Below are 24,820 nucleotides of genomic sequence, written 5' to 3'. Positions count from 1 at the left end.
TGCTTCAGTCTGTCTTTTGGCTATGGTTGTGGCGTTGCGTTTAAAGATTTCTTGTACTGAAGGGGATGGGGATCCCATAATAAGTTGAAGCTATGACCCAAAATTGATTTTCAGCATCACAGTTGAGAACAACTCTTTATTTCTATCTCGATTTTACTAACATAAGGGTATCTTTTATTTTTTATTTTTAAAGTTTAAAAGTTAATTGAAACTTTTAGAACATTGGAACAAAGTTAAAAAACTCGAGTATTTTCTTTAATGTAAATCCCCTTGTATGGATTATTCATAGATTTTTGGAATCGTGTTAGTTGTAAGAAGTTTGAAGGTAGTCAAATTAAACCAATGAAAAATTATGAGAAAAAGTATTTTCGTTTAGAGCTTTAATTTCAATTTCCCTTGATGGGATTTAATTATCTTTTCTGAAAGAAAAATAAAATAAATAAATTAAGACTATCCCCCCAATCACCCTTTCACTCTCCCATGCAAGGCTGCCCTAACGTATGCACAAGCTGGAAAGTGGAAAGAACTCGGAAAGGCAACTGCTTTATTTGGCTTTCATTTCCTTTTCTTTTTGTTTGTTTCATAATTTAAATCCGTTCTTTGATGTACTTTTATATTGAGATATAAGAAATCAGTATTGGACAAAATTCCAAAAATTTGGAGTTTTAATATTATTTTGATCTCTGTTTTTTGATAATTTTTTTCTTTTTAGTCTCTGTACATTTAGATATTAATTTTTGGTCCATGTACTTGGAATAAAGTTTAAAAGTAGTCCCTAACTATTATTACTTGCAATAAAATAAGTAATAAGAAACCATAAATGTAATCAAACAATTTTTTTTTTCTTTTTGATATTATATTAATTGGTCAATTTGTGATTTAGGAGAGTATCAAAATAGACAGTCCAGAAAAGTCGTCTTGGATTGTTTAATCACTCACGAGCCTAATTTTCTGGATGAATTGGTGATTTAAGACTTTTTAATCTATCTCTCTTTTTTCTTTTCATCATCTTCGCCATGGATGTCCAAGCTTTGGTTACCCAACAAACCATCAAAATTCCTTTAAAAGTTGGTCTTTTCAACAAAAATGTTTTCTGTTATTGTTGAGGACCAATATTAGTGAAAAGCATGCTTTGTTTAGCGGTTGTTTCTCCACAAAACTAAGAAGTATGGTTCTTCAATATAACTATATGGTGAAAATTCCAAGAAAATGGCTTTTACAGAAAATATAAGCTAACACACATTGTTCCTACAAAGATGGGAGGAGAACGGAGAGAGAAAATGGCAAGTAAAACTATGACTTTTTAAGTTACAGTTCTTTTTTTTTTTTTTTTTTTTCAATTTCAATTTAATAGTTAGAAACTATTTAAGTTTTATTCAGAGTAAAAGAACCAAAATTGAATTTGCAGAAACTAAAATGAAATTATATTTTAACATTGAAAAAATATGTTTAGGAAAGGCTAAATGGTCCAAAGACAAAAACAAACTAATATAAGCACAAATGAGTTGAAAAATGCATGGAAGTGATGTCTTAGTGGTAGGGTCAGAACTAGAAACCCATCCGAGGTAGCAAAACAGAAAATAGGACTAACATCCGTCCCAGTACTACAGGGTATTCACAATGTCCAACATCATGGTGTTGTGGTGTGGAGAAGAGTTTTCGATAATTGCCACAAACATTGTAACATAGCGTTACAATGCTATCAAACGTCCCCCAATCTAATTTCATTTTTTCATCTCTTCAATATAGCATTACATGCTGTACGTTGGGCTTGTGTAAGCTGGTGGTTGAAGAAAAATTTAATTATATATCATTAACACTTACCTTACTTGTGGATTTGAGATATTTGAAAGGAAGCTAGAGGTTGAAAGCAAAATTAATTATATACCACTAATACTAAGCATCACACTACTTTAATATCAGAATTTAAATTGATGTGGTCGCATTCTTATCACCTCATTAGTCTTTTAATTTTCCAAATCCTTTGTTTTTTTCTCGCACCACTTCCCTTCTAAGCTCCTTCGTTCCTCAAACACTTAAAAGAGGGTTAAAAGATGAAGGAATTCTATAAGCGTTTTAAAGTTCTTCCTTGTTTGAATATCAACTTAGTGATTTAATTATTACTTCAACTCCCAACAGGTTCCCGGGTCGAGATAGTGGTAAGCTTAATTAAATACGCTCTTCCTTTGAGAAGACCATCCTGTACACAACTCCTTATTGTATTCTTGGTTGATATACAAACTAGGGGTGTAATTGGGTCGGGACGGATCGGGTTTTCTTCAAAACCGACTCGACCTAAAATGTACGGTTAATTCTGAAATCCGACCCGACCCACATTCGGGTCGGGTCAGGTCTTTTTTTATTTCTCTTTCTTTCTTAGCACTTATCTCCTCTGCGGTAATTTAAAAATTCACATTAGATAATAATCTTCATTTGGCAGAAGCATTCAACATTTTCATTTCAATTTTTTTAGAAAAATTAAGAAAAGGAAGAAAAACCCCTCTTCTACAACAGAAACTGAAATCTTTAGCTAGATTGTTTAAAAAGCATGAACTTCCACTCTAAACAAACCTCTACTTAACTCAGAGATAAGTGATGGAGATAGGAAAGAATGGGGTGTTTGTCAAATTAAGTATGTCACACTAAAGCTGCATGTTCAGAACAATACCAAGGCTTGAATCAGGTTTTTGAAACGGCACAATTTCTCCAACACTTGTAGCACTTGGAAACATAGCTTCATCATCCACTATTTCACTGGGTTCTGATGAGTTCTCACTCCATATAATCTGTCTCCTTGCTTTGCCAATAGTTAGCACCTCTTTCTTGGAGACAACATGTGACTAATAGAGAAGGAAATAAGAAATTTAGTGTTAAGGTAAGAACAATCAAACTTAAGTTTGCAACAGTTTTCTTTTCGGATTTCAAATACTTCAGAAGCAGGGAATGTTTAGTGCAACTAGTCAAAGAAACAGAATAATTAAGAAGGAAATGAGGTCATTTACTTATCTATCTATGTTTAGGGGTAAACAAGTAACCAAATTGTTTCTGAAACCTTAAAATCTCAACTCTAAAGTGTAATTCTTGAGAGAGAAAGAGACCCTGCAATATTGTAATACAACTATACTTACAAACCTGCAATAATCTCCATTACATTTCCTTCCTACCGTTTTCAAACCAACCCCCCAGCCCTATTCTCCACTGCTATCATGTTTCACAATCCTATTTCAATATTGGTTTTAACATTTCAACGTAATCTTGATTACATATTTTAGACGAGATGAATTCACCCATGATACATAGAGGGAATCAATGAGGGGCATAAATATTGAATTGTGTGATTAGCAAGGGCCCACATTGGAGAGAGGGAATCGAAGAGGGGCACCACTCCAAAATACTACATTCAATTCATAAAGTGATAGTTGGACCAATTGATGAACACTCTTGGGACTATAATCATTTTTAACTTCGAGTACCTCAAGAACACTTACAGAGATTTCATCATGTTGAAGGTCAATGGTGCTATCTCTCTGGTTCCTTGATTTATGTGCTAATCGGCTCACCTTGCCACTTGTTAGATACTGATGTACATCCCTTATTGAACGAAGTGCATGTCCATTTACTGGATTAATGTAAGACTGCAAACAGAAGTTCATTTGTTAATATTCATGTTGTTTAGCATGTCACTAGCTTTAAGGCACTAAATAGATAAATGAAACAAAGTGCACGGTTAGATAGTATATCCAAATTCCAAACGACACAACAAATAGAAATAGATGATAAATTACTGAATCTCTTCTTATTCTGTTAGCAGTCTTCATTTCTCTGATTTCTCCGATCCATCCAGTAGATAAATCTTTTGCTATAGTCTTCTTAACTTCCACCTAGATTGCTTGAATAATAGAAGTTTTTAAAGAAAAATCAATAAAGTTCATAATCCAAAAGACCAGCAAATTGGAACACAAAAATTAGAGTAGAGGGTAGATTTTTTTGACAGACATTGTTCCTTGGTTCCTTGACGGTTCTGCTTTCTTCAGATTTAGGATGACAGATTGCTGCAGTTTTCAGGTATCTAAACACCTCTGCCCTAGAATTAAATCTCATTTGACTTGAGGGTTCAAAATAATACTGCAACATTAGAATCAATCACAAAGATCCAACTAATTATTTATCTTAAAATGAACAGAGTATACAATTGTGAAGGTATGAATTAATGAACATCTTCAAGAGACCACCTTGTTCGTATAACCCAAAGTGCTTCCATCACTGAGCTTCAAGACTCTAAAAAGACAAGATTCGATATTTAACAAGTTAATAATTTTAAAAAAATGTAAATAAAGATTTGAGAGTAGGGATTTAAACCATAGAGTCATTATTCAAATTCTCAAATGCAACTTCCATCTCCTTTCCTATGTTTATGAATTCTAGATCAAAATGACAAACAGTTAGCTTATATGGGATAATTGAAAATTTTAAATGCGTACTTCAAAAAGAATATTACCTTCATCAATTTCTTCAGCCCCGTCAATTTCTTCAATCATGTCATCAAAAGGTTTAGACTGAATCCAATTCTGAGCACAAATGAGTGCCTCTGCAGTTTGAGGAGTTAAAGAACTTCAAAAAGAATCTAACACCCGTCCTCCAGTGCTAAAGACGGACTCAGAAGGCACAGTTGATATAGGAATACTGTAGATGTCCCTAGCTACTTGGCTAATGATCTTAAATCGAGAGGAATTCACCTTCCACCAAGTTAGCAAATCTAAATATTCATTGCCCATACAATCTATACGAGCCTCATCCAGATAATGAGTCACCTATGTTTTAGCATCATCTAGACATGTTTTGTTACTTTGTTTAAATCTATCATGAACAATAGCACGTGCCTTATAAGATCCACTAGATGAGATAGAAGGTATTTCACTTTGACTTTGAAAGCCAAATCCTTCGATAGGTGTTCATGATTGTGTTTGTGAATATTTTTCTTTTGACATTCTCATATAATAATCATCACACAATTGACAAAATGCTTCTTCAACTTTATTCGTCCATATTTTAGCACAATCTTCCTCAAAAAATTCAATAAAACAATAATTCACATAAGCTAGCTTGTACCTAGGGTCAAGAACTACAGAAACATACAATAATAAATTGGTCTTCTCACTTGTAGTTATACCCCAATACTTGTTGAATTTTGTCTGCATGCTTAATGTCATTTGACTCAATAATGCATTCTCATACGATGAGTATTCACGAATTATTTCTTGGATCAAACAAAGTTCATGAAAAAATATGTTTGAAGTCACAAACATAGATGCAGAAAACTTCATTGTTACCTCTGAAAAAGTCTTTAGGAACTTTACAAACACTTTGCATTATCCCAATCTTCAGTAGTAGGAATATCATCCTTTGGCAAATAACTATGGTCATGCTCCTCCAATCTTTCAAAAGTCTTTTGACACTTAATTTCTCCATCCAACAGAGTAAATGTAGAATTCCATCGTGACATCCATTGTAAGACAATTTTTTGTTGACATCTTATCTTCTTTAGAAAAATCTTTAAATATTTGCAATCTAGCAGGAGATGACCTAACATACTTCACAGCATTTCTGATTCGAATGATAGACACATGCAAATCTTTTAAGGCATCACTAACAATTAAATTAAGAATATGGGCACAACATCTAATGTGAATAAATTCACCATCCAACACCAACCCATTTCTGCCTTTAAACTTTTTAACCAAGTAGGCAATGACTACATCATTTGAACTCGCATTATCAACCGTTACAGTAAAGAGCCTATCAATACCCCAACCTTCTAAGCACTTTTCAATGGCTCTACCTATGGTATCTCCTTTATGATTAGCTACTTGACAAAAGTTCAAAATTCTTTTGTGCAAGTTCCAATCATCATCAATGAAATGAGCCGTTATAACCATATAATTAATATTTTGCACAGAAGTCCACGTATCCGTTGTTAAACAAACTCTTTGGCCACTTATATCTCAAACATAGATTCCTATATATCTCTATATATTGTTCAAGACTCATCAAACATGTTAAGATGCTAGTTTATTGGATTTAGGTTATTAAGACAAAACTAATAATATAATTAATATCACTCATTGAACTTATAATGATAACACTTTATTAATAACAGTCAATGAATTACATTTACTATCTACGATAAGACATAAAACCCAACAGTGCCCTACTACATCGTATAGATTATTGTTTAGTTGCAAACGTTGGGAGTACTTGACGTTCCCTACTACAACGTAGAAAAGACATGCTAGTTACTTTTAGATAGAAGTTTCTTTGCTAAAGAATTTATCTTGAGACATAGTAGAAGCATGTATTTCGAGGTAGTTAGGTGTTACCTTATTTCCAGTAGGGCGATCATCGTTGTTTGTATCGAGTAATCCCTACCACAACAAAGTCAGCTAGAAACCACAAGTCATCGAGATTATCATTGTTTGTGTCGAGTAATCTCCACCACAATGAAGTTAAATGAGTTACTGAGTTAGTAGCAGAACAAGTAAGTAGTCACTTACCGAACCTTCCAGCTCACCGCAAAGAGTAAAATTAAGAGATATCATTTTAAGAGCTTTATTTCAAGAACTGTATATGAAGGTTTCTTTAAATCTAGGAAATAAAGTTTAAGTTAAGTTTATTCATGTTTCCTTAAAACTAGTCACTCGTTCAAAATGTTTTATTTTCCAAGTAATAATTGTGATCCCAAAGTTGAGCTTACCGCTGCTAGTCGTCCAATTTGTCAAATAGATTTAGGTTCTTATTGTCCTCGGTGGACTTGTGATGTTCCAATGTGACCTAATGGAACATTTAAATGTTTTGTAAAGAGTTTGGTGTAGTTAAATTGTTTTCAATGAAAATTTTATTACTGAATGTGTGATAAGTTTTTCTGTTGCATTTTATTAAGGAAGTTTTCCCTTAACATGTTAACGTGAATTATAATAACAAAAGGTATTTAAGTGTAAAGGGCTGGTATGTGTCGTTAGAGAGTCAGCATATGTTGACTTCACACCTCTTATTGTAGCTAGAGAGGATGTTAGGGAGGGGGAGTGACAACTTCCACATCCAAATTTCTTCATTGTTATCTACTTTTTAGTGAAAATGGTCTTAGGCTCCTTCTAAGAGAGACACTCCATCTCTGAAGAACTTGAGCTTCCCAAATTTTTAGACTCTCTCTCACAATGTTGTATCTTTCTGTTGTACAATAAATCATAAGTAAGAAGAATGAAGTATCTCCAATACATGTAATATTTCCTTCTTCTAACACAAGTCGAAACAACTACAACAAGATAATAGAAATGTTGTTCATAAGACAAACTGAATAACCAACACTAATCGGAGGACTAAGAGCCTTTTAAATATGCATAGTGGAATCACAATGAGCAACCTAGCTTTCATAGCAATTAGACATTAAATAAAGGAAGATGTTGGCAGAAGAAAAAAAAAACAATCGCTAATAAGAAAAGTATCTTTCAAAATTAACAATCCCTTTTCCAAAACAACAACATACAATGACATTTCCAATATTTGAAGCCATAAAAAATATTGTTTATCTAATAAAATCTAACAACTTCAAATTAATTTATCACTATACTAATGATAGAGACATTTTTAAATCGAAGTTATTTTTTTAACGAGATATTAACAATTTTAGTTCATATACTAATTGCGAGAGTTATTTTTTAACTTTTGTTTTAGCTCAAGAGTATTTTTGAACACAAAAGTTTAATGGTTTCCCTCCAAAACTAAAGGTATGGATACTTTTTAGGCAAATTTTCATAAATATAACGAACTGTCAAAATATTTACTAACCATATAACAAAATGAAAAAGCCCATGAAGCTAACCATTTTTTTAAAATATTTCAGGTTTGCCCTTCCTTTTTATTATCTTTCTTCTTTTCCTCTCTGCAATTTTTTTTCCATCGTTTTTTTCTCTTCTTCTTCTGCAATTTTTTTAAATATATTTATTTGCCTTTCCTTTCCATCTTTTTTCTTCTGCAATTTTCCTTTTCCTTTCCATCTTCGTTTTCTCTTCTTCTGCAATTTTTTGAAACCGTTATTTGGTTCAAGATCGTGTACCAAATATAAAAGATTTATTTTTTTTAATTTTTTTCAAATAGTTATTTGGTTGTTTAAGATCGTGAAAAAAAATCATTTTGATATTGGATAGTCAAATATAAACGACCGCGTACAAAAAATAGCCAAATCTAAACGTACTAAAGAATCTTAAAAAAATCGTTTAGATTTGGAAAACCAAATTTAAACAATCGTGTACCAAATATAAAAGATCATGAAAAAAATCTAAATGATCCTGTACCAAAAAGTCTTGAAAAAAATCGTTGAGATTTGACTAGTTAAATTTAAACGATCAAATCTAAATGATCTGTACCAAAAAAATCTTGAAAAAAATAGTTTAAATTTGGCTACCCAAATTTAAACGGTTAAAGATAAAGGATCGTGTACCAAATAATAACCAAATATAAATGATTGTGTACCAAAGAATCTTATAAAAAATCGTCTAGAGATAAAATCTAAACGATCGTGTAGGAAGGAATACCTAAATCTAAACGATTGTTTACCAAATATATTAGGTATGTTGGGTGCCAATTAATCATGAGCATTTTTTGTATTTCCTATTGTGAGCCCGTAGACTTTTTCCATTATCGAAATTGTTCAAATATTTTGGTGCTTTGTTATAATTTTTAAAAGACTCCACATTTTTATTCTTTTTTTTTTTTAAAGTTTGAGGATATTTTTAAATTTTTTTAAAATTTAGGGGTATTTTTGACATAAATGCAAATTAGAGGGTCATTTTTTTTATAATTTAGCCTAATCCTTATTATTACTAAAGAATATTTGCAAATATAACAATTAGATTCAAAATATTAGCATATATACATAAAACACTTAAAAAATTGCAAATATAGCAAAATCTGTCAAAGTCTATCAATGATAGAAATCCATCACTAATATATGTTGAAAATATTGGTATATTACTGATAGACCACATCGATAAGGTTTATGGCCAATAAGTTTTGCTATACTTTTGCAATGTTTTTTAACCATTGCCATACAATTAATTATTATTTTTAAAGTTCTACCTATTATAATTACCATTTAACTAAAGCTAATAATAATAATAAAAAAGTAGTAATTGGGATGTCATATAGTTTTGCTTACTTATTAATTTGGAGCCATTTCAAAAATATAACAAAGCGATAAAACATTTACAATGTATAGAATAATTCCAAAAACGAAAAAAATCCACAGATCCATAATGAAAAATACAAAAAAAAACCCGTCAATCACATGCGAAATATATTTGATACACGATTATTTACATTTGACGATTTTTTTTCAAGATTCTTTAGTATAGGATCGTTTTGATTTGGGCTAAACGATTTTTTTTTTTTTTTTTGAAGATTATTGATTTAGATTTGGCTATATGATTATTTAGATCTATATTTGATACACGAACTTGAACCAAATAACCGTTTAAAAAAAAGAAGAGAAGAAAGAGGATGAAAATAAAAAAAATCACACAAGGATAATAAGAGGGAAGACCAAATATGAAATATTTAAAAAGTAACAAACTTCGTCCATTTTTTATTTTGTTATGTGTTGTAAATATTTTATTAGCTTGTTTTATTTATGAAAATTTTACTATTAATTTTATAATAGATGAATTAGAAAATTAGTGCTTTAAAATTAATATAGACAAAAATGTAAATAAGTCTTTTTTTTGTCTTCTGAATCTCGCGGCTTCGATAGACTATTCAGACTAAATCGTCAGCGCCAGGTGAACAACCATCTCTGGCAACCATCAATCACTTCCGGCGACTTCCGGCAACGCCAGACTCGGGGCAATAGCTGCTGGATTCAGGTACAAATTGAATTGAAGGGTTTGAAAATTTAGTCCAAATGCTATTTAGGATTTACTTTTCATTTTATATCTGAGATTTGTTTTTTGTTCGATCACTCGTCCTTGCTTCCATCCAAATGAAGGAATTCATTGTGTTTCTAAAACTAGAACGATTATTGATAATGAAATCCCTAAACTTCAGAGAGGAGCCCCAACCTGTTCGATTCTCAAAATTTGCCCAAATTCACGATCAATTTCCTGATACAATTTTAATGAAGAAACCGCAACTGGGTATATTACTATCAAGGTTCTTCTTTGGAAACCGCAAATGTTGAAAGGAAACAGAGGTATTAGGTTGGGGAATGAGAAGGTGCTTGAAACCATAATGGTCATGAAAAGATTGTCAGCCAAGATAAGCCGGGAGAGTTCTTGAAGGACAGTGAAGATTTTAAAGATAGGATCAAACGTTTGGAATGCTACAAACAAAGGAATGCGATTCGTCGAAGTACGTGATGATGATTGAAACCGATAATGGCGAGCATTTGAGATTAGCATAGTTAGGCAAGGAGTAAGGAATTCGAGAATTAAGGAATCTGTGGGAATAAAAAAAAAGATTTTTCTCTTCGTTCTCAGATTTTCTTTCTCTTTTCGTGGTTTCTCCATCTTCTCTCTTCCGAAAAAGTTTCTCCGGCTAGGTCTTCTCCGTGTCTCTTCTGAAAAAGTTTCTCTCTTCTCCGGCTAGGTTTTCTCTTTGTTCTCCGTTTCTCTCCGGCTAGGTACGTCTCCTTTCAATAGTTAAAATTTTTCTGTGAGTAATTTCATCAAACACATGGAGGGTAGAAGAAATTAAGAGAATTAAAGCAAGGAGGAGAATTTGAAGATAAAGATTCAATAAGAAATGCTTTATTATCAGTTGGAACAGCATTGTTAATGGCAACTTGCTTGAAGAAAGCTGTTGTTATGTTCTTAGTGGAGCAATGGCGGATCTGGGATTTCCTTGTTTTAAATCTTATTCATGTTGCAATATTCTTCACTTCAAATCCCGCAAATTATAGTGAAACCCAAAAATAAGAGACAAGTGGTAAAACAAAGCAGAAGAAAATTGAAAACATAGAGTTCAAGGAGGCCAAAAAAGAAGAAGAAATTGGGTTATCAAAAGAGGAATTGAATGAAAGAGTTGAAGCTTTCATTGTAATGTTCGAAAAGGGGGAAACAGAGGAATTGAATGGTGGTGTTAAGTATTTTTCATATAAATATAATTGTAAGGATTATACAGAACAAAAATGGATTAAAGATCTTCTCCATCTCAAATTTTATAGAAAGTTTCGTTCTTCCAATTCCATTCTCATATTCAAGGTAATGTGTAAAATGTTTAGAACAAGAACTTATACAAATGACAAAATATCGTTAAAGTGCAAAAATGATTCATGGTTGATAAATATCGTTCAAGTTAGTGAGGTAGATTTTAGAGAAAGAGTTTTTATCGATATATATATTTTTGTTTAATGTTTAATTGATTTAGATGTGAGTTGACATATGTTTAATAGAGGACATTATTAAGAAAACAAAGAAATAAGAAACAGTAAATAAGAAACAATTATCAAACACGTTTTCTGTTTCATTTTTTCAAGAAACAAGTAACAGTTGTAACAGTTATCAAACATATTCTTGTTTCTTGTTCTAAAAAAAAAGAAACAAGGAAGAAATAGGGAACGAGAATGTTACCAAACAAGCTCTAAGTTGACCCAATCCAAGAATTTGGAGTGTAACATGGTGATCTAGCTACTGGCATGACCTGGTATCGCCGAAAGTGATCATTGAAAATTGGTCCAAAGTGCTTTTAGTCATTGGAAATTTTTGTCTAGTTATCACGAAAGATTAGTCTAAAGTGTCTTCATGGGTTTACAGGACAGGAAGGAGGGAAGAGTTGTCTAGAGTGTCTTCATGGGTTTACAAGACGGGAAGGAGGGATGGGGAGAGAAAAAAGGGAGTTCCTTTGATGTTTATAACATTTTTCTATTTTAATTTTTAACTTAATAATTTTTAGTTCATCTAATATTAGAGTAAAAATGACATGTAAGCAGAGTCGACTTTAGCATTTAATAGCTCAGTCAACAATCTGTCAATTCAACTAACAGTCAAATGGGTGTGGTGACCATTTAAAACTATTTTCAAACCTTAGGAACTAAAAGTATACGTTTTAAAACCTGAGCAATCAATTAATATCTACTTTCAAACTTCAGCCTTCAGGAAAGTAATTCTATTGCCCTAATGAGCTATTAGCTTGTTGCCTCCAACAATAAGAAAAATGGCTCAAACTCTTTTTTTCCCGGCTGTCTTAGCTCCCATCTATTTCATTACCTCCAGTGGAACATGGAAACTACTCCTAGTCATGGGAGGACTCCATTTGGTCTAGAGTTTACAATTGAATCGATGAGGAGTGCAGGAGAGAAATTGCTTATGCGACCTTGTCTTCTTAAACTGTGTAGAGGTTGGGCAAGCAAGTTATTTGTATTATTCATATACTAATGAATTATGACATGGGTATATAGAGATCTTTGTTTTATATGATTGTATCTGTGCGTATGAACCATAAAATTCCTAAATTTTCAATATTTGTAGGTTTAAACTTCGAAACTGTTCTCTCATCTTTCTTGATTTTGAGGGTTGCCACTTCATAAAAAGATGGTTTTTTATGTGGAAGCTGAGTCATGCAGGTGTGAGGGGGTTCTAGATAAAGTGATAGGGCGTGATCTAGATCCCTATTCCCTTGTTCTTTTGCCAAACTGGTGTGAAATGTGCTACAAGTAGAATAAACTACGAAGTTAACTTTTTCTGCTCTTTTCTTTTACACATCAATATTGATCCTCTTTCCTTTTGCACAAGGTTCCTCAGCTCGACGACTTTCACTAAGAGTAATGTCTTGCCTATTTGAATAAATGACTTTGTTAGAATTAGTGGGCTTCACCCATTGGGAAGATTTATCCTAAATATTCTTTTCCTTTTTATCTCTTTGTACTTTTCTATTTATTTCCTCTTGTACCTATTGTATGATTATCAGAAAATAATAAAACTAAAAAAATCGTGGTTTTTCTCCCAGTTCTTGGGTTTCCACGTAAGCCGGTTTCGTGTTTATTGCTTTCGATATGGTATTAGAGCGAAGCAACAACGAAACCTTAGAAAAAAAGTTTAGGAAACACCCAGACCAAAACAGAAGTCGCCGCCGTGGACACCACCATGAAAAACTACTCCAACAGATTCAGACGCCGCCAATCTATCCAATGGGCCAAACCTCGCCGCCGTCCGTGCAACCTTCCGGCCAGAAACAACTTCACGCGTTGTCGTTCGTTAATCTTACTGCTCGTCCCATCCACTTCTACGCATCGTCGCCTGTCTAACCGTCTCACCTTTCCGGTCATCTGCCGCCGCACGTATCGCCCATCGCCGCTGGACAACAACCTTTAAAACTGTCAAATCTATACAACAGTGCAAATATGTTCGTCAACCCTTTACAGTAACCTTTCTTCTATAAGAATGGGGCTGACCAACACCATAACAGATCGGGGATTGAAGCGACTGAGTCATCGGCACCCTCCGGCTGGACAACCACATGTTTGTGGTCTTGGGATTAACCAAACCTACAGGAGAGCTGTTTTCGAAGTTGGTGCATCCTTGTCACAGACCGATCTACCGATGTATTCCAAGAACTCGGTAATTTCGCTTCCTAACGTGCCTTCAAATTATATAACTAACGTTGTTGCCTTTAGTGCTCGATCCCTGGTCCATGATAATGGGAAACCAATTCTCGTTTGTGAGCACTGCAAGAAACAACGACATACCAAGGATCAATGTTGGAAACTCCATGGTCGGCCCCGAAGAGGTAACAACGCTCCTCCAACGAGCAACAGAATTCAGAGCGTATCGATGTTAGGGAGACAGCCAGCACCTCTCAGTCAACTATCCCTACTACTAGCCAGACTAGCTCTCCTACTCTAAGCGCCATTGCTCAGTCAGGTATGTCTCAGTCCCTTGGCCTTATTAGTGTTGATGGGAAGAATCCCTGGATTTTGGACTCGGGGGCCACAGATCACTTGACAGGTTTCTCGGAGCACTTTGTCTCTTATACACCCTGTGTCGGTAATGAGAAAATCCAGATAGTCGATGACTCTTTAGCCCCGATTGCTGGGAAAGGACAAATAGTCCTCTTTGACGGTTTCTCCCTCTAGAATGTTTTGCATGTGCCTAAGCTTTCTAACAATTTGTTATCTATCAGTAAGATCACCTGTGAGCTGCACTGTAAAGCTATTTTCTTACCTGAGTCTATTTGCTTTCAGGACTTGAGTTTGGGGAGGATGATTGGGACTGCCCGGCCTAGCAGGGGACTTTACATCCTTAATGATGATACCTCCGATAGTAGTATCTATACGACTAGTTTACTGTCTTTCTATTTTAGCACCTCTGAACATGACTTTATGTTGTGGCATTTTCTGTTAGGTCACCCGAACTTTACGTATATGAAATATTTGTTTCCCCATCTCTTTTCTAAAATAGATGTCTCCTCGTTATTTTGTGATGTGTGCATTTTCGCAAAACAACATCAAGTTTCTTTTCCTTCACAACCATATAAACCCACACAACCGTTTACCCTTATCCATAGTGATGTTTGGGGTCCCTCCAAGGTCACTACCTCATTTGGGAAAAGGTGGTTTGTAACTTTCATTGATGATCATACCCGTCTTACCTGGGTTTATCTTATCACTGATAAATCTGAGGTTTTCGCTATTTTCCAAAACTTCTATCACACCATTGAAACACTATTCCATAAAAAAATTGTCTTCGGAGTGATAATGGTTGGGAATTCCAAAACCATAACCTTAGTGAATTTCTAGCCTACAAGGGGATTTTTCACCAAAACTCGTGCGCCTACACTCCTCAACAAAATGGAGTGGTCAAGCGAAAAAATCGTCACCTTCTGGAAGTAGCCCGTTCCCTTATGCTTTCCACTTTCCTCCCTTCATACCTGTGGGGTGATGCTATTCTTACAGCAGTTCATTTAATCAATAGAATGCCTTCTCATATCCTCCACCTTCAGAATCCTTTAGAATGTCTTAAGGAGTCCTACCCCTTTACTTGTCTTGTTTCAGAGGTTCCTCTTTGTGGTTTGGGTGTACCGCTTATTTTCTTAATTTTGGCCCTAATCAGACCAAATTTACCCCTCAGGCTCAAGCTTGTGTGTTTGTTGGGTATCCCCTTCACTAGCGCGGTTATAAATGTTTTCACCCGTCATCCAGGAAATACTTTGTTACTATGGATGTTACTTTCTGTGAGGACCGACCCTATTTTCCTGTTAGCCATCTTCAGGGGGAGAGTGTGAGTGAAGAGTCTAACATCACCATTGAATTTATTGAACCTACTCCTAGTACTGTGTCTGACATTGATCCTCACCCTATAATCCTACCTACAAACCAAGTCCCTTGGAAAACGTATTACAGGAGGAATCTCAAAAAGGAAGTTGGGTCCTCTATTAGTCAACAGCCGGCTCCAGTCCAGGACTTCGAACCTCCTCGAGATCAAGGTATGAAAAATCCTACTGAACCTTGTACTAATAATACAATGAATGAGGATGACAATTCTGATGTTGTTCTTGAAAATGTGGAAGAAAAGAACAGTGGTGATGAGACTGAGGTTAGAACAGAAACCAGTAACAATGAAGCTGAACAGGTTATACAGGAAAACTTAACAAGTATGATTCTTCTCTTGATCTTCCTATTGCACTGAGAAAAGGTACTAGGTTCTATACAAAGCACTCCATATCTAATTATGTGTTATACGAGAATCTCTCACTACAGTTCAGAACTTTTACAGCCATCCTTGACTCTACCACAATACCGAAAATATTCATATTGCTTTAGAGTGTCCTGAATGGAAGAATGTTGTCATGGAAGAGATGAAAGCTCTTGAAAAGAATAACACTTGGGAGATCTTTTCTCTACCCAAGGGACACAAGCCTGTGGGATGCAAATGGGTGTTCACTCTCAAATACAAAGTAGATCGAACACTTGACAGACACAAGACAAGGTTAGTTGCAAAAGGATTTACTCAGACCTATGGTGTTGATTATTCAAAAACTTTTTGTCCTGTTGCTAAGTTGAATAATGTCAGAGTCATTCTTTCTGTTGCTGTAAACAAAGATTGGCCTCTATATCAGCTGGATGTTAAAAATGCTTTTCTGAATGGAGATCTAGTAGAGGAGGTTTACATGGCCCCCGCCTGGCTCTGAAGCCCAGTTTGGTCAATAGGTTTGTAAACTCCAGAAATCCTTATATGGTCTAAAACAGTCACCTAGAGCATGGTTTGACAGATTCACTACTTTTGTCAAGTCCCAAGGATACAGTTAGGGACACTCTGATCATATTTTATTTACAAAAGTTTCCGAGATAGGGAAGATTGCAGTTCTGATAGTTTATGTGGATGATATTGTTTTGTCTGGAGATAATCAAGCAGAAATCAGTCAACTTAAGCGGAGAATGGGTAATGAATTTGAAATCAAGGATTTGGGAAATTTGAAATATGGAGGTGGCTAGATCTAAAAAAGGCATCTCCGTGTCTTAGAGAAAATACACCCTTGATCTGCTAACCGAGACAGGTGCGTTGGGATGTCGTCCTGCTGACACTCCTATTGAATTCAATTGTAAACTAGGAAACTCTGATGATCAAGTTCCAGTTGATAAAGAACAATATCATCGCCTTTTGGGTAAATTGATTTACTTATCTCATACTCGTCCTGATATTTCCTTTGCTGTAAGTGTTGTCAGCCAGTTTATGTAGGCTCCCTTTGAGGAACACATGGAAGTTGTCAAAAGAATTCTGAGATACTTAAAAATGACACCTGGTAAAGGATTGATGTTTAGAAAGACTGACACAAAGACCATTGAGGCATATATCGACTTGGATTGAGCAGGATCTGTTGTTGACAGAAAGTCTACCTTTGGTTATGTGTACCTTTGTTTGGGGCAATCTTGTAACTTGGAGCAGTAAGTAGCAAAGTGTTGTGGCTAGGAGCAGTGTTAAGGTCGAATATAGAGCTATGAGTTTGGGAATATGTGAGGAAATTTGGCTCTAGAAAGTCCTGTCTGATCTTCATCAGGAATGTGAGACTCCATTAAAGCTCTTTTGTGATAATAAAGCTGCTATTAGTATTGCTAACAACCCAGTTCAGAATGATAGAACTAAACATGTTGAGATTGATCGATATTTCATCAAAGAAAAACTTGATAGTGGAAGCATATGCTTTCCGTACATCCTTTCAAGTCGACAGGTTGCTGATGTCCTCACCAAGGGGTTTCTCATACCAAACTTCGACTTTTGTATTAGCAAGTTGGGCCTCATTGATATTTACGTCCCAATTTGAGGGGGTGTTAGAATTAGTGGGCTTAGCTCATTGAGAAGATTTACCCTAAATATTCTTTCCTTTTTTTTATCTCTTTTGTACTTTTCTATTTATTCCCTCTTGTATCTATTGTATGATTATCAGAAAATAATAAAACTAAAAAAGTCGTGGTTTTTCTCTTGGTTCTCGGGTTTCCACGTAAGCCGGTTTCGTGTTTATTGCTTTCAATACTTATCTCAGTGGGTCATCCATTAAACAAAGAAAAATGAACACTTTGGACTATGACAGTGGAGCTTTCAATTGGAAACTACGGTTGGAGAGGAACAATTGAACTTCCACAGACACTAGCAATTCATTTTAGAACTTTGATGCTTTTTGTTGGCCATGTATGAGTTTGAACGTATATCTCTTGTCATGATGTTGTACTTGACGTATGCAGGCTGATTGCGCCAGGTTTGGGAGCTAAATTTCACTGCCGACCATTATGGTAATATATATTAAAGTACTTATGTTGACTGCATATGCTAGTTTTTTTATTATTTTCTGAGGAAATTATTCCGTGTTTGCATATGAGAAGTATAAAAGACCTATTTCTATTTATAATGTGTTTTGTTTCTTGTTAAGAAAAAAGTATAAAAGAAGGCATTGACTAAACTGCCAAAAGGAGTTGCAGAAAAGTGCACCACTTGGCATTTATCACACGTGAAGTTTACTGATATTTATTTTATTTTATTCAAAATATGTCTTGCATGGGTATCAAGATGTGATGTGTCGTATTTTTTAATAACATTATTTTTTATTTTCAGAATTACCTGCTTGGAGCTTTTAAGCCATCGTGCAATGTATCAATTGCATTTTCAGATGGAAAAACACGCAAGCAGGTATCCTATTTACAGTAATTAGATATTGGATGAATGAAGAAAAAGTTCATTCCAATTATCATTTCAAATGGGTTTTTAAAACAACAGGTAGTATCAATATAAGCTTACTGCCTTTGTAAGCTAGTGAGTATTGTAATGCTTTTTGCTTAGACTTAATACTTTACAGAATATAGTTGTTTTAATTGGCAGTTTTTTAAAACATTTGTTCTTTAGGTTCCACTAAAGAAGGAAAATGGTCAAACAGTTTTGGTTCCCCTCTTCCAAAGTCAAGAGAATATTACTGGGAAGGTATATTTATTTTGTGATGTTACCATTTTCTTCATCAATTTTTATGAAATTTGTTTATTCACTGGAGACTGTTAGATTCCAATTTTCATTTTTTATATTGTGCTTCAGATAACAATAGATCCTCTACAAGGAAAAAAGGTTGATCACAATGGTGTTAAAATTGAGCTTCTTGGTCAAATCGGTTTGCACTTCTTCTTTCACATCATGATAACTTTCTTGTATTTCTCAATATATACATTTATAATATCAGCAAATTTGTCTCTTTAGCACCAAATCATTCTCTTTTATCTTCTAGCTTGTAGGTTATTCTTATTGGCTTCAGATTTGTGTGTATACATGCATACTTTACTTATGGTCTCAATACTATACATATGTTATTGTGTGTGTGTGTACATGTATACACATGTTTTTTTTTTTTTTTTTTTTTTTTGCTTTCTTGTCCTTTTAACCATCCAATTCAAAAACCTTGCTTTCTATCCATCAAACTTTGTTACGTTGATACCATCGCTCTTACTATGAGTATCTTATATTAAGTTTTTTTTATAATCTTTATTATTTATTTATTTATTTTTGCAGAGATGTATTTTGATAGAGGCAACTTTTACGACTTTACTTCTCTTGGTAAGTATTATATGTGTCTCATCCTTGTCACTGTTTGAAATTGACTTGCTACGGTGAAAAAATATTATGAGACTGCAAGGGGAGGCAAATGAAATTTTCGTAATCTTTGACGCGTTCATTATGATGTTTTCCGCTGAATTGTTATTGTGCATGTGGGACATGTTCTTCAGTATTTAACTTTTTTTAATTTTGTCCAGTTCGTGAATTGGATGTTCCGGGAGAAATATATGAAAGGAAAACATACCCATTCGAATTTTCTACAGTTGAAATGCCTTATGAGACATATAATGGGGTGAATGTGAGGCTGAGGTACATAGGCGTTTGCAATTAAAATATTTTTTTTTAATAATGTGGCTATCGTCTTTCCTGCATGTGACTCGTGTAAATTGTTTGCAGCTTCACACTTCTAATCCATTTCTTGTTATTGATATTGATGCACAATTATTTATTTGATTGTTATTTATACATTATGGTCATTTGTTAAACGGTGGATCATGATATTAGAACATTTTCTACTTTTAATATTTCAATTTTTGTCAACTACGATTTTTTTGATCCATTGTTTTCTGAATTTCCTTCCCTAGGTATGTTCTCAAAGTTACCATCAGTCGTGGGTATGCTGGTAGCATTGTGGAATATCAAGACTTTGTGGTAACACTAACCACTATTTCCTTTGCATAGCATACTGGTTTTAGTAATGGCACTGGATGGACAGGTTGATCATGCACGAACATGTTCATTGAATTCCCAAAAATTCATAAGACCATTTTGAAGTTCAAGAAAAAAAACGTTTCAGTTTATTTGTTACTATTATTATTTTGGAAATGGCATCATTAGCTTACGCATTGATAAAATGTTTGTGTGCCTCATACCTAAATTCTCAAGTGTTAAGGATATTTCTGTCCATTTAATTTGGTCTCAAGTGTTTATAGAGTTCTAGCAGAAGTACTCTTTGAAACGCTGTTATGGTGCTTTCATCAACTATCTCAAGAACATGTTCATCGTTGTATGCAGTGTATAGGACCTTTAAACTATAAAGACCATTTCTGGACATTTCAACTACACAAAAAAACCTGCTTGTGGCATAATAAAAGATGTCAGAATGTTGGACATTGTTTTATTTTCCTCATTCAGTATATGTACTGGATTTTCTTTGGTTTATTACTATTATTGTTATTTTTAATATGAAACCAAGTTTTTATTTTACTGAGGAACATGAAAGGATGTAGAAGGGAATAAAAAGAATAAGGCCGCAAAAGGAGTCCTTAATTCACTACCTACAAGAAAAGACTCAAATAGAAAAAGAATAATTCCCAACTGATAAATTGATAATTACAAGACGTTCAAATTGCTGACACCCATAAAGCAACTTTTAACCTCACCACCTCTCACATCTCCAAAAACCTCTAACTCTAAAGATTCTACTATTCCTCTCTAGCCACTCCCACAAAACAGGGAAGGAAAAAGCTTCGCCACAACACTCCTCTTTTTGGGAGAGTTCATTTGGATCTCCCCTCAATTATAGAACAACAATTCTTGATCCACACCCAAATCCTCAAACACACTGAAGCAATGACTCCAAAGAAAACGAGGTAGCTGAGAGCTTCACAAAATATGATTTGGATTGTTCTCATGATATCTACATAGAACACACCATTGCAGGTGCGACACAAGGGAAGAGTGCTGCTGGATACGGTCATGAGTTTTTACTTCCAATGCTTGGGCTTTTAACCTTCCAATGAGAGAAGTTAACAAAGTTCCCTTGGTCAAGAAAAGGGGAACAAAAAATATGAAATGTTAACGGCAATAAATCTCCTTAAAAGAAAGCACTCAATCTTGAGTCTTTAACCCAAAATAAGAGAGAAGGTTGTGAGGCCTCTATTGTGAAGACTTATGCAAGAAGGTAAAAGTGAGAATTCACTCGTTAGTCAGTGGAAGGTGTTTGTGTTTGTACATGAGGGACAAGTAATTAGTAGGTGGCAGAACTTATTTTTGCAGTAGAGAATAGTAAAGGATGCCTTTCAAAGACCTACCACCAATAGAGTCTCTCCATTAGCAAGAGGATGACGAGGGCCCACAGAAGGTGAAGAAGACAACAATGAGGAAGCCAAAATATTGGCCGCGAGGTACAACCTCTTTTCAGAAAAGTGGTAAAGTTGTGGGAACAACACACATAGGGCTTCTCGCCCACACAACAATCCTCTCAAAATAGGTCTCAGACTCTTCCTCAATAGAACATTTGATGAATGCAGTAAAAACAATGGAAGCTCACAAGAATAGCAGTTTAAAGGTTTTTGCTCAAGCCCTTCCAAACCACCACTTGGAACCCACTCAAAAGGGTGTGGTCCGCAACTGCTATGATTTTGTAATAATGAACATGTGGTTCTCCGAAGAACCGCTAGAACCATTTAGTGGGCATAGCTTCATTCTGTAATCTCAGGTTCTTTATGCCTAATCCTCCAGGCTCCACTGGTTTTGAAACCACTTCTCACCTATGTGAATGAGATCTCCCACCCTTCTTGATTCCTTCCCATAGAAAAATCCTCCCCACCAAATGAGGTTCCTCATCAATGTCTCTTATCCTTATTATGTGTCATTATGATAATAATAGCTAGAAAAAGCCCTTAGTTTTTTTTTACTGTTTTCTGAATCTATAACTAGGGAAACATTTTGTAGCATTGTTCTGTTCTGGCATATGTTTGATTTTTGGATAAAAGGCAGTAGCAGACGGATTTGGTAGGAGGACAGCGAGCTATTGGAGTTCCATTCCCTTTTTTTCATTTACTGGACTTCTACTGCTACGGGATTATAGATTATTTCTTTTGTGATTTCTTGTGATTGGACTTTGCTTAGATTTTTAGGTTGCTTAATTCATTTGCTTTTTTACCCCCTCCCCTCTTCTAGGCTTTGTTTCATTATTATTATTATTATTATTGTTATTTTGTCTGCTCTGTCGTTTTTAACTTATGCTGTTATCTCTTGTACTTGTATCTCTAGCATGGAAGTTCCATTTTTCATAAATTACGGAGGTTGGTGGTACAAGAATGAACTTGTTTATTGTAGTTATTTCTCTGCTAACATGTTGATTGCCATAAATCGCTAGCTTATGCGGATACTTACATTTAAGCTTGTAATCATTGATTTGCATCAGGTTCGCAACTATTCTCCACTTCCATCGATTAATAACGGTATCAAGGTCAGTACAGTAAAATACCCCATACCTTGAACATTTCAGACCTTTTTGCCAATATATTTTGTTTTTCGATAATAAATAATTTCATTGATGTATAGCTTCTTTTCCCTAAAAAAAAAAGATGAGATAAGAGCCCCGATCCCAGGGAGTTAAAATAAACATCTCCTATTGAACAAAAGAGAGGAAAAACTTCATTTTATACCAAGATAAAGCATGGAAAATGACACTGTAAAAAAATGTCTGGAGAGACTTTCTCCTTTGATTAAAAAATCTTATGATTTCTTTTAATCCAAATCAACGAAAAGAAAGCCAGAATCAACCAATTGGTTGTTTTGATCTTTATAGATCTTTTTATATGTATATTTTGAAAGTTGAAACACAAATGGCATAGCATTTCATTATTAAACCAATGAATAAAAATCAGACATTAATTGTTGACCTCATTTTATTTATGCTTTTTGCAGATGGAAGTCGGAATTGAAGATTGCCTACACATCGAGTTTGAGTATAACAAAAGCAAGTAAGTGGTATAGATTTTCTGGCTGCATTTGAACTACGCTCTTACAAAATCTACCTCATCTTCATGTCCATTTCTTAAAATAAAATTTTAATAAAGAAAAAAAAAAGAGAAGATTTTATTAAACCTTCAAGGAATTATCGATCCTTTTATTACCTACAAGATCAGACTTTTATTGGCGTTTTCAGAAGAAGAATTTTTGGTTGTTTCATCACTCATCTTTAAATTTTTTAATTATTTTGAAACTGGAAGCAATGGTTTTTCCCCTTTTCAAGTGATGGAAGGTTATGAAATTGGTTTCTTAGTAAGTGAAGAAAATTGGTACGTACAGGTACCATCTCAAAGATGTTATAATTGGCAAGATTTATTTCCTGCTGGTGAGAATTAAGATAAAGAATATGGATCTGGAGATCAGGCGTCGAGAATCAACAGGATCTGGTGCTAACACTCATGTTGAGACAGAGACACTAGCTAAATATGAGCTGATGGATGGAGCTCCAGTAAGAGGTGCTTCGTATACTCATCCTTTTTTATTACCTTAGTGCAGTGAAAGTAGCTTGTGTTACCAAACAACAAACCTTGTTCATTTATTATTTCCCAGAAGTAAAACTTTCATTGGTATTTGAAAAGTAACGAGGTACTAAATAAATAAAACAAAGCCTAGCTAGCCTAAATCCCGAAATAAAAACTCACAATGTTTTAAAAGGTTAAAGGTAGGCGACCTTGATGCTTTTCCTCTTCAAGAGGTGGGGCATAAGCCTCAAATAGTGAATTAAAAACACTTCATAAAACTTAAATTGGTATGACCAAATACTGCTAAACATGATAGTCATATATAAGTGTAAAAAGAAAATTCACTCCCATAATTTTTATTTAACAAAAAATTCTAAAAAAACATCTTCATCCTCACTATTACTGCACATCTATCATTAATAGAATTGATTTATACTGCAAATGTTTATTATTTTTGTCATCACTAAGGCACAAGCCTCATTTGTGGTTCAACAAAGGTGTAAGTCTCGAGGCTAAAACTAACCATTTCAAGGCGTAGGCCTCATTAGCTTTTTTAAAGTACTCATAACAACCTTCAAAACACAAGATATTAGACCTTGTTGCTTATATAGCACATGGAAATGTAGGTTTTATTTTATTTAATGAAGCACACATGGACTCATTTTGGGGTTGGTTTTTATTGTCTTCCCTTTGTATTCTTTCATTTGTTCCGAAGTTTGATGCTTCATAAAAACGAATATGTGGAAATGTGACAAAGATATTCTGGATTGAAAGTTGTTTTTACTGGTAGCTTTTGCTTGCTTCTGTAGGTGAATCTATTCCAGTCAGACTCTTTCTTAGTCCTTACGAGCTGACGCCTACGCATCGTAACATCAACAACAAATTCAGTGTGAAGTATTATTTAAATCTTGTTCTTGTTGATGAAGAGGACAGACGCTATTTCAAGCAGCAGGAGATCACTATATATAGGCTTCAAGAGACAACCTGATTCCTCATCTCCAAATACTGTTAGATAAAGTCGGTTTTGGACAGTTGATCAACTACTTGGGGCGCTTTTGTAAAGCTTTTTATTCTGGAGAATATCTATTTCTTGTCCAAGCAAAATGTTTAGCTGCTTGCTTAGGCATGAAATGTCGGTGAGATCATTTCTTTTGGTTGCTGGTATGTCTAATGTGTTGATTGTAGGAACACGGTTAACAAACTGTTGCACATTTCGTCAAGAGCAACAAGATCTGATTTTCGGTGTGGTTAATTGTAGATTATATTTTGTTATTGTGAAATAAATATTTTCTTCTAAATCCTATTTTGTTTTCTTAACTCTGCATATTGTTATACCATTCCTTTGTTGATCAGAAGGAATAATATATTGCTTAGGAAAACTATGATGCTCATGTTAGTGGGTTTGTAGTAATTGCCTATTATGAGCCATATCGTGTTTTCACAAGTTTGTGCTTGTTAACAATCCCATAAAAAAGTCCACAAAATTTGGGCTTCCAATCGTGAATTCGAGTTTTGGTTGTTCAT

At 34.4% G+C, this 24,820-nt stretch overlaps 1 protein-coding gene across 1 annotated transcript; it reads left to right on the top strand.

The window, feature by feature from the left end:
* The first annotated feature begins 9,749 nt into the window (after positions 1-9,749).
* On the top strand, positions 9,750-24,594 carry LOC103486118 (vacuolar protein sorting-associated protein 26A). The gene is made up of 12 exons (XM_008443963.3): positions 9,750-9,914; positions 17,723-17,770; positions 18,090-18,164; positions 18,378-18,452; positions 18,561-18,633; positions 19,029-19,073; positions 19,271-19,382; positions 19,658-19,724; positions 22,225-22,269; positions 22,731-22,786; positions 23,115-23,290; positions 24,106-24,594. The coding sequence occupies exons 2-12, from the start codon at positions 17,768-17,770 to the stop codon at positions 24,282-24,284; spliced, it is 906 nt and encodes a 301-aa protein (XP_008442185.1). The 5' UTR covers positions 9,750-9,914; positions 17,723-17,767; the 3' UTR covers positions 24,285-24,594.
* Positions 24,595-24,820: the final 226 nt, after the last annotated feature.

This window comes from Cucumis melo, chromosome 8, assembly GCF_025177605.1.
Source record: "Cucumis melo cultivar AY chromosome 8, USDA_Cmelo_AY_1.0, whole genome shotgun sequence".
In the NCBI taxonomy this organism is placed as follows: Eukaryota; Viridiplantae; Streptophyta; class Magnoliopsida; order Cucurbitales; family Cucurbitaceae; genus Cucumis; species Cucumis melo.
Note: the sequence above shows the minus strand (reverse complement) of the source record. Positions and strands in the feature narration are given on the sequence as shown.

Excerpts from the sequence above, each read along its gene's own strand:
- LOC103486118 (XM_008443963.3), top strand. Across the intron at positions 19,383-19,657 it reads GGGGTGAATGTGAGGCTGAG|GTATGTTCTCAAAGTTACCA; the intron begins GTACATAGGCGT and ends TTCCTTCCCTAG. Across the intron at positions 22,270-22,730 it reads CGATTAATAACGGTATCAAG|ATGGAAGTCGGAATTGAAGA; the intron begins GTCAGTACAGTA and ends TGCTTTTTGCAG.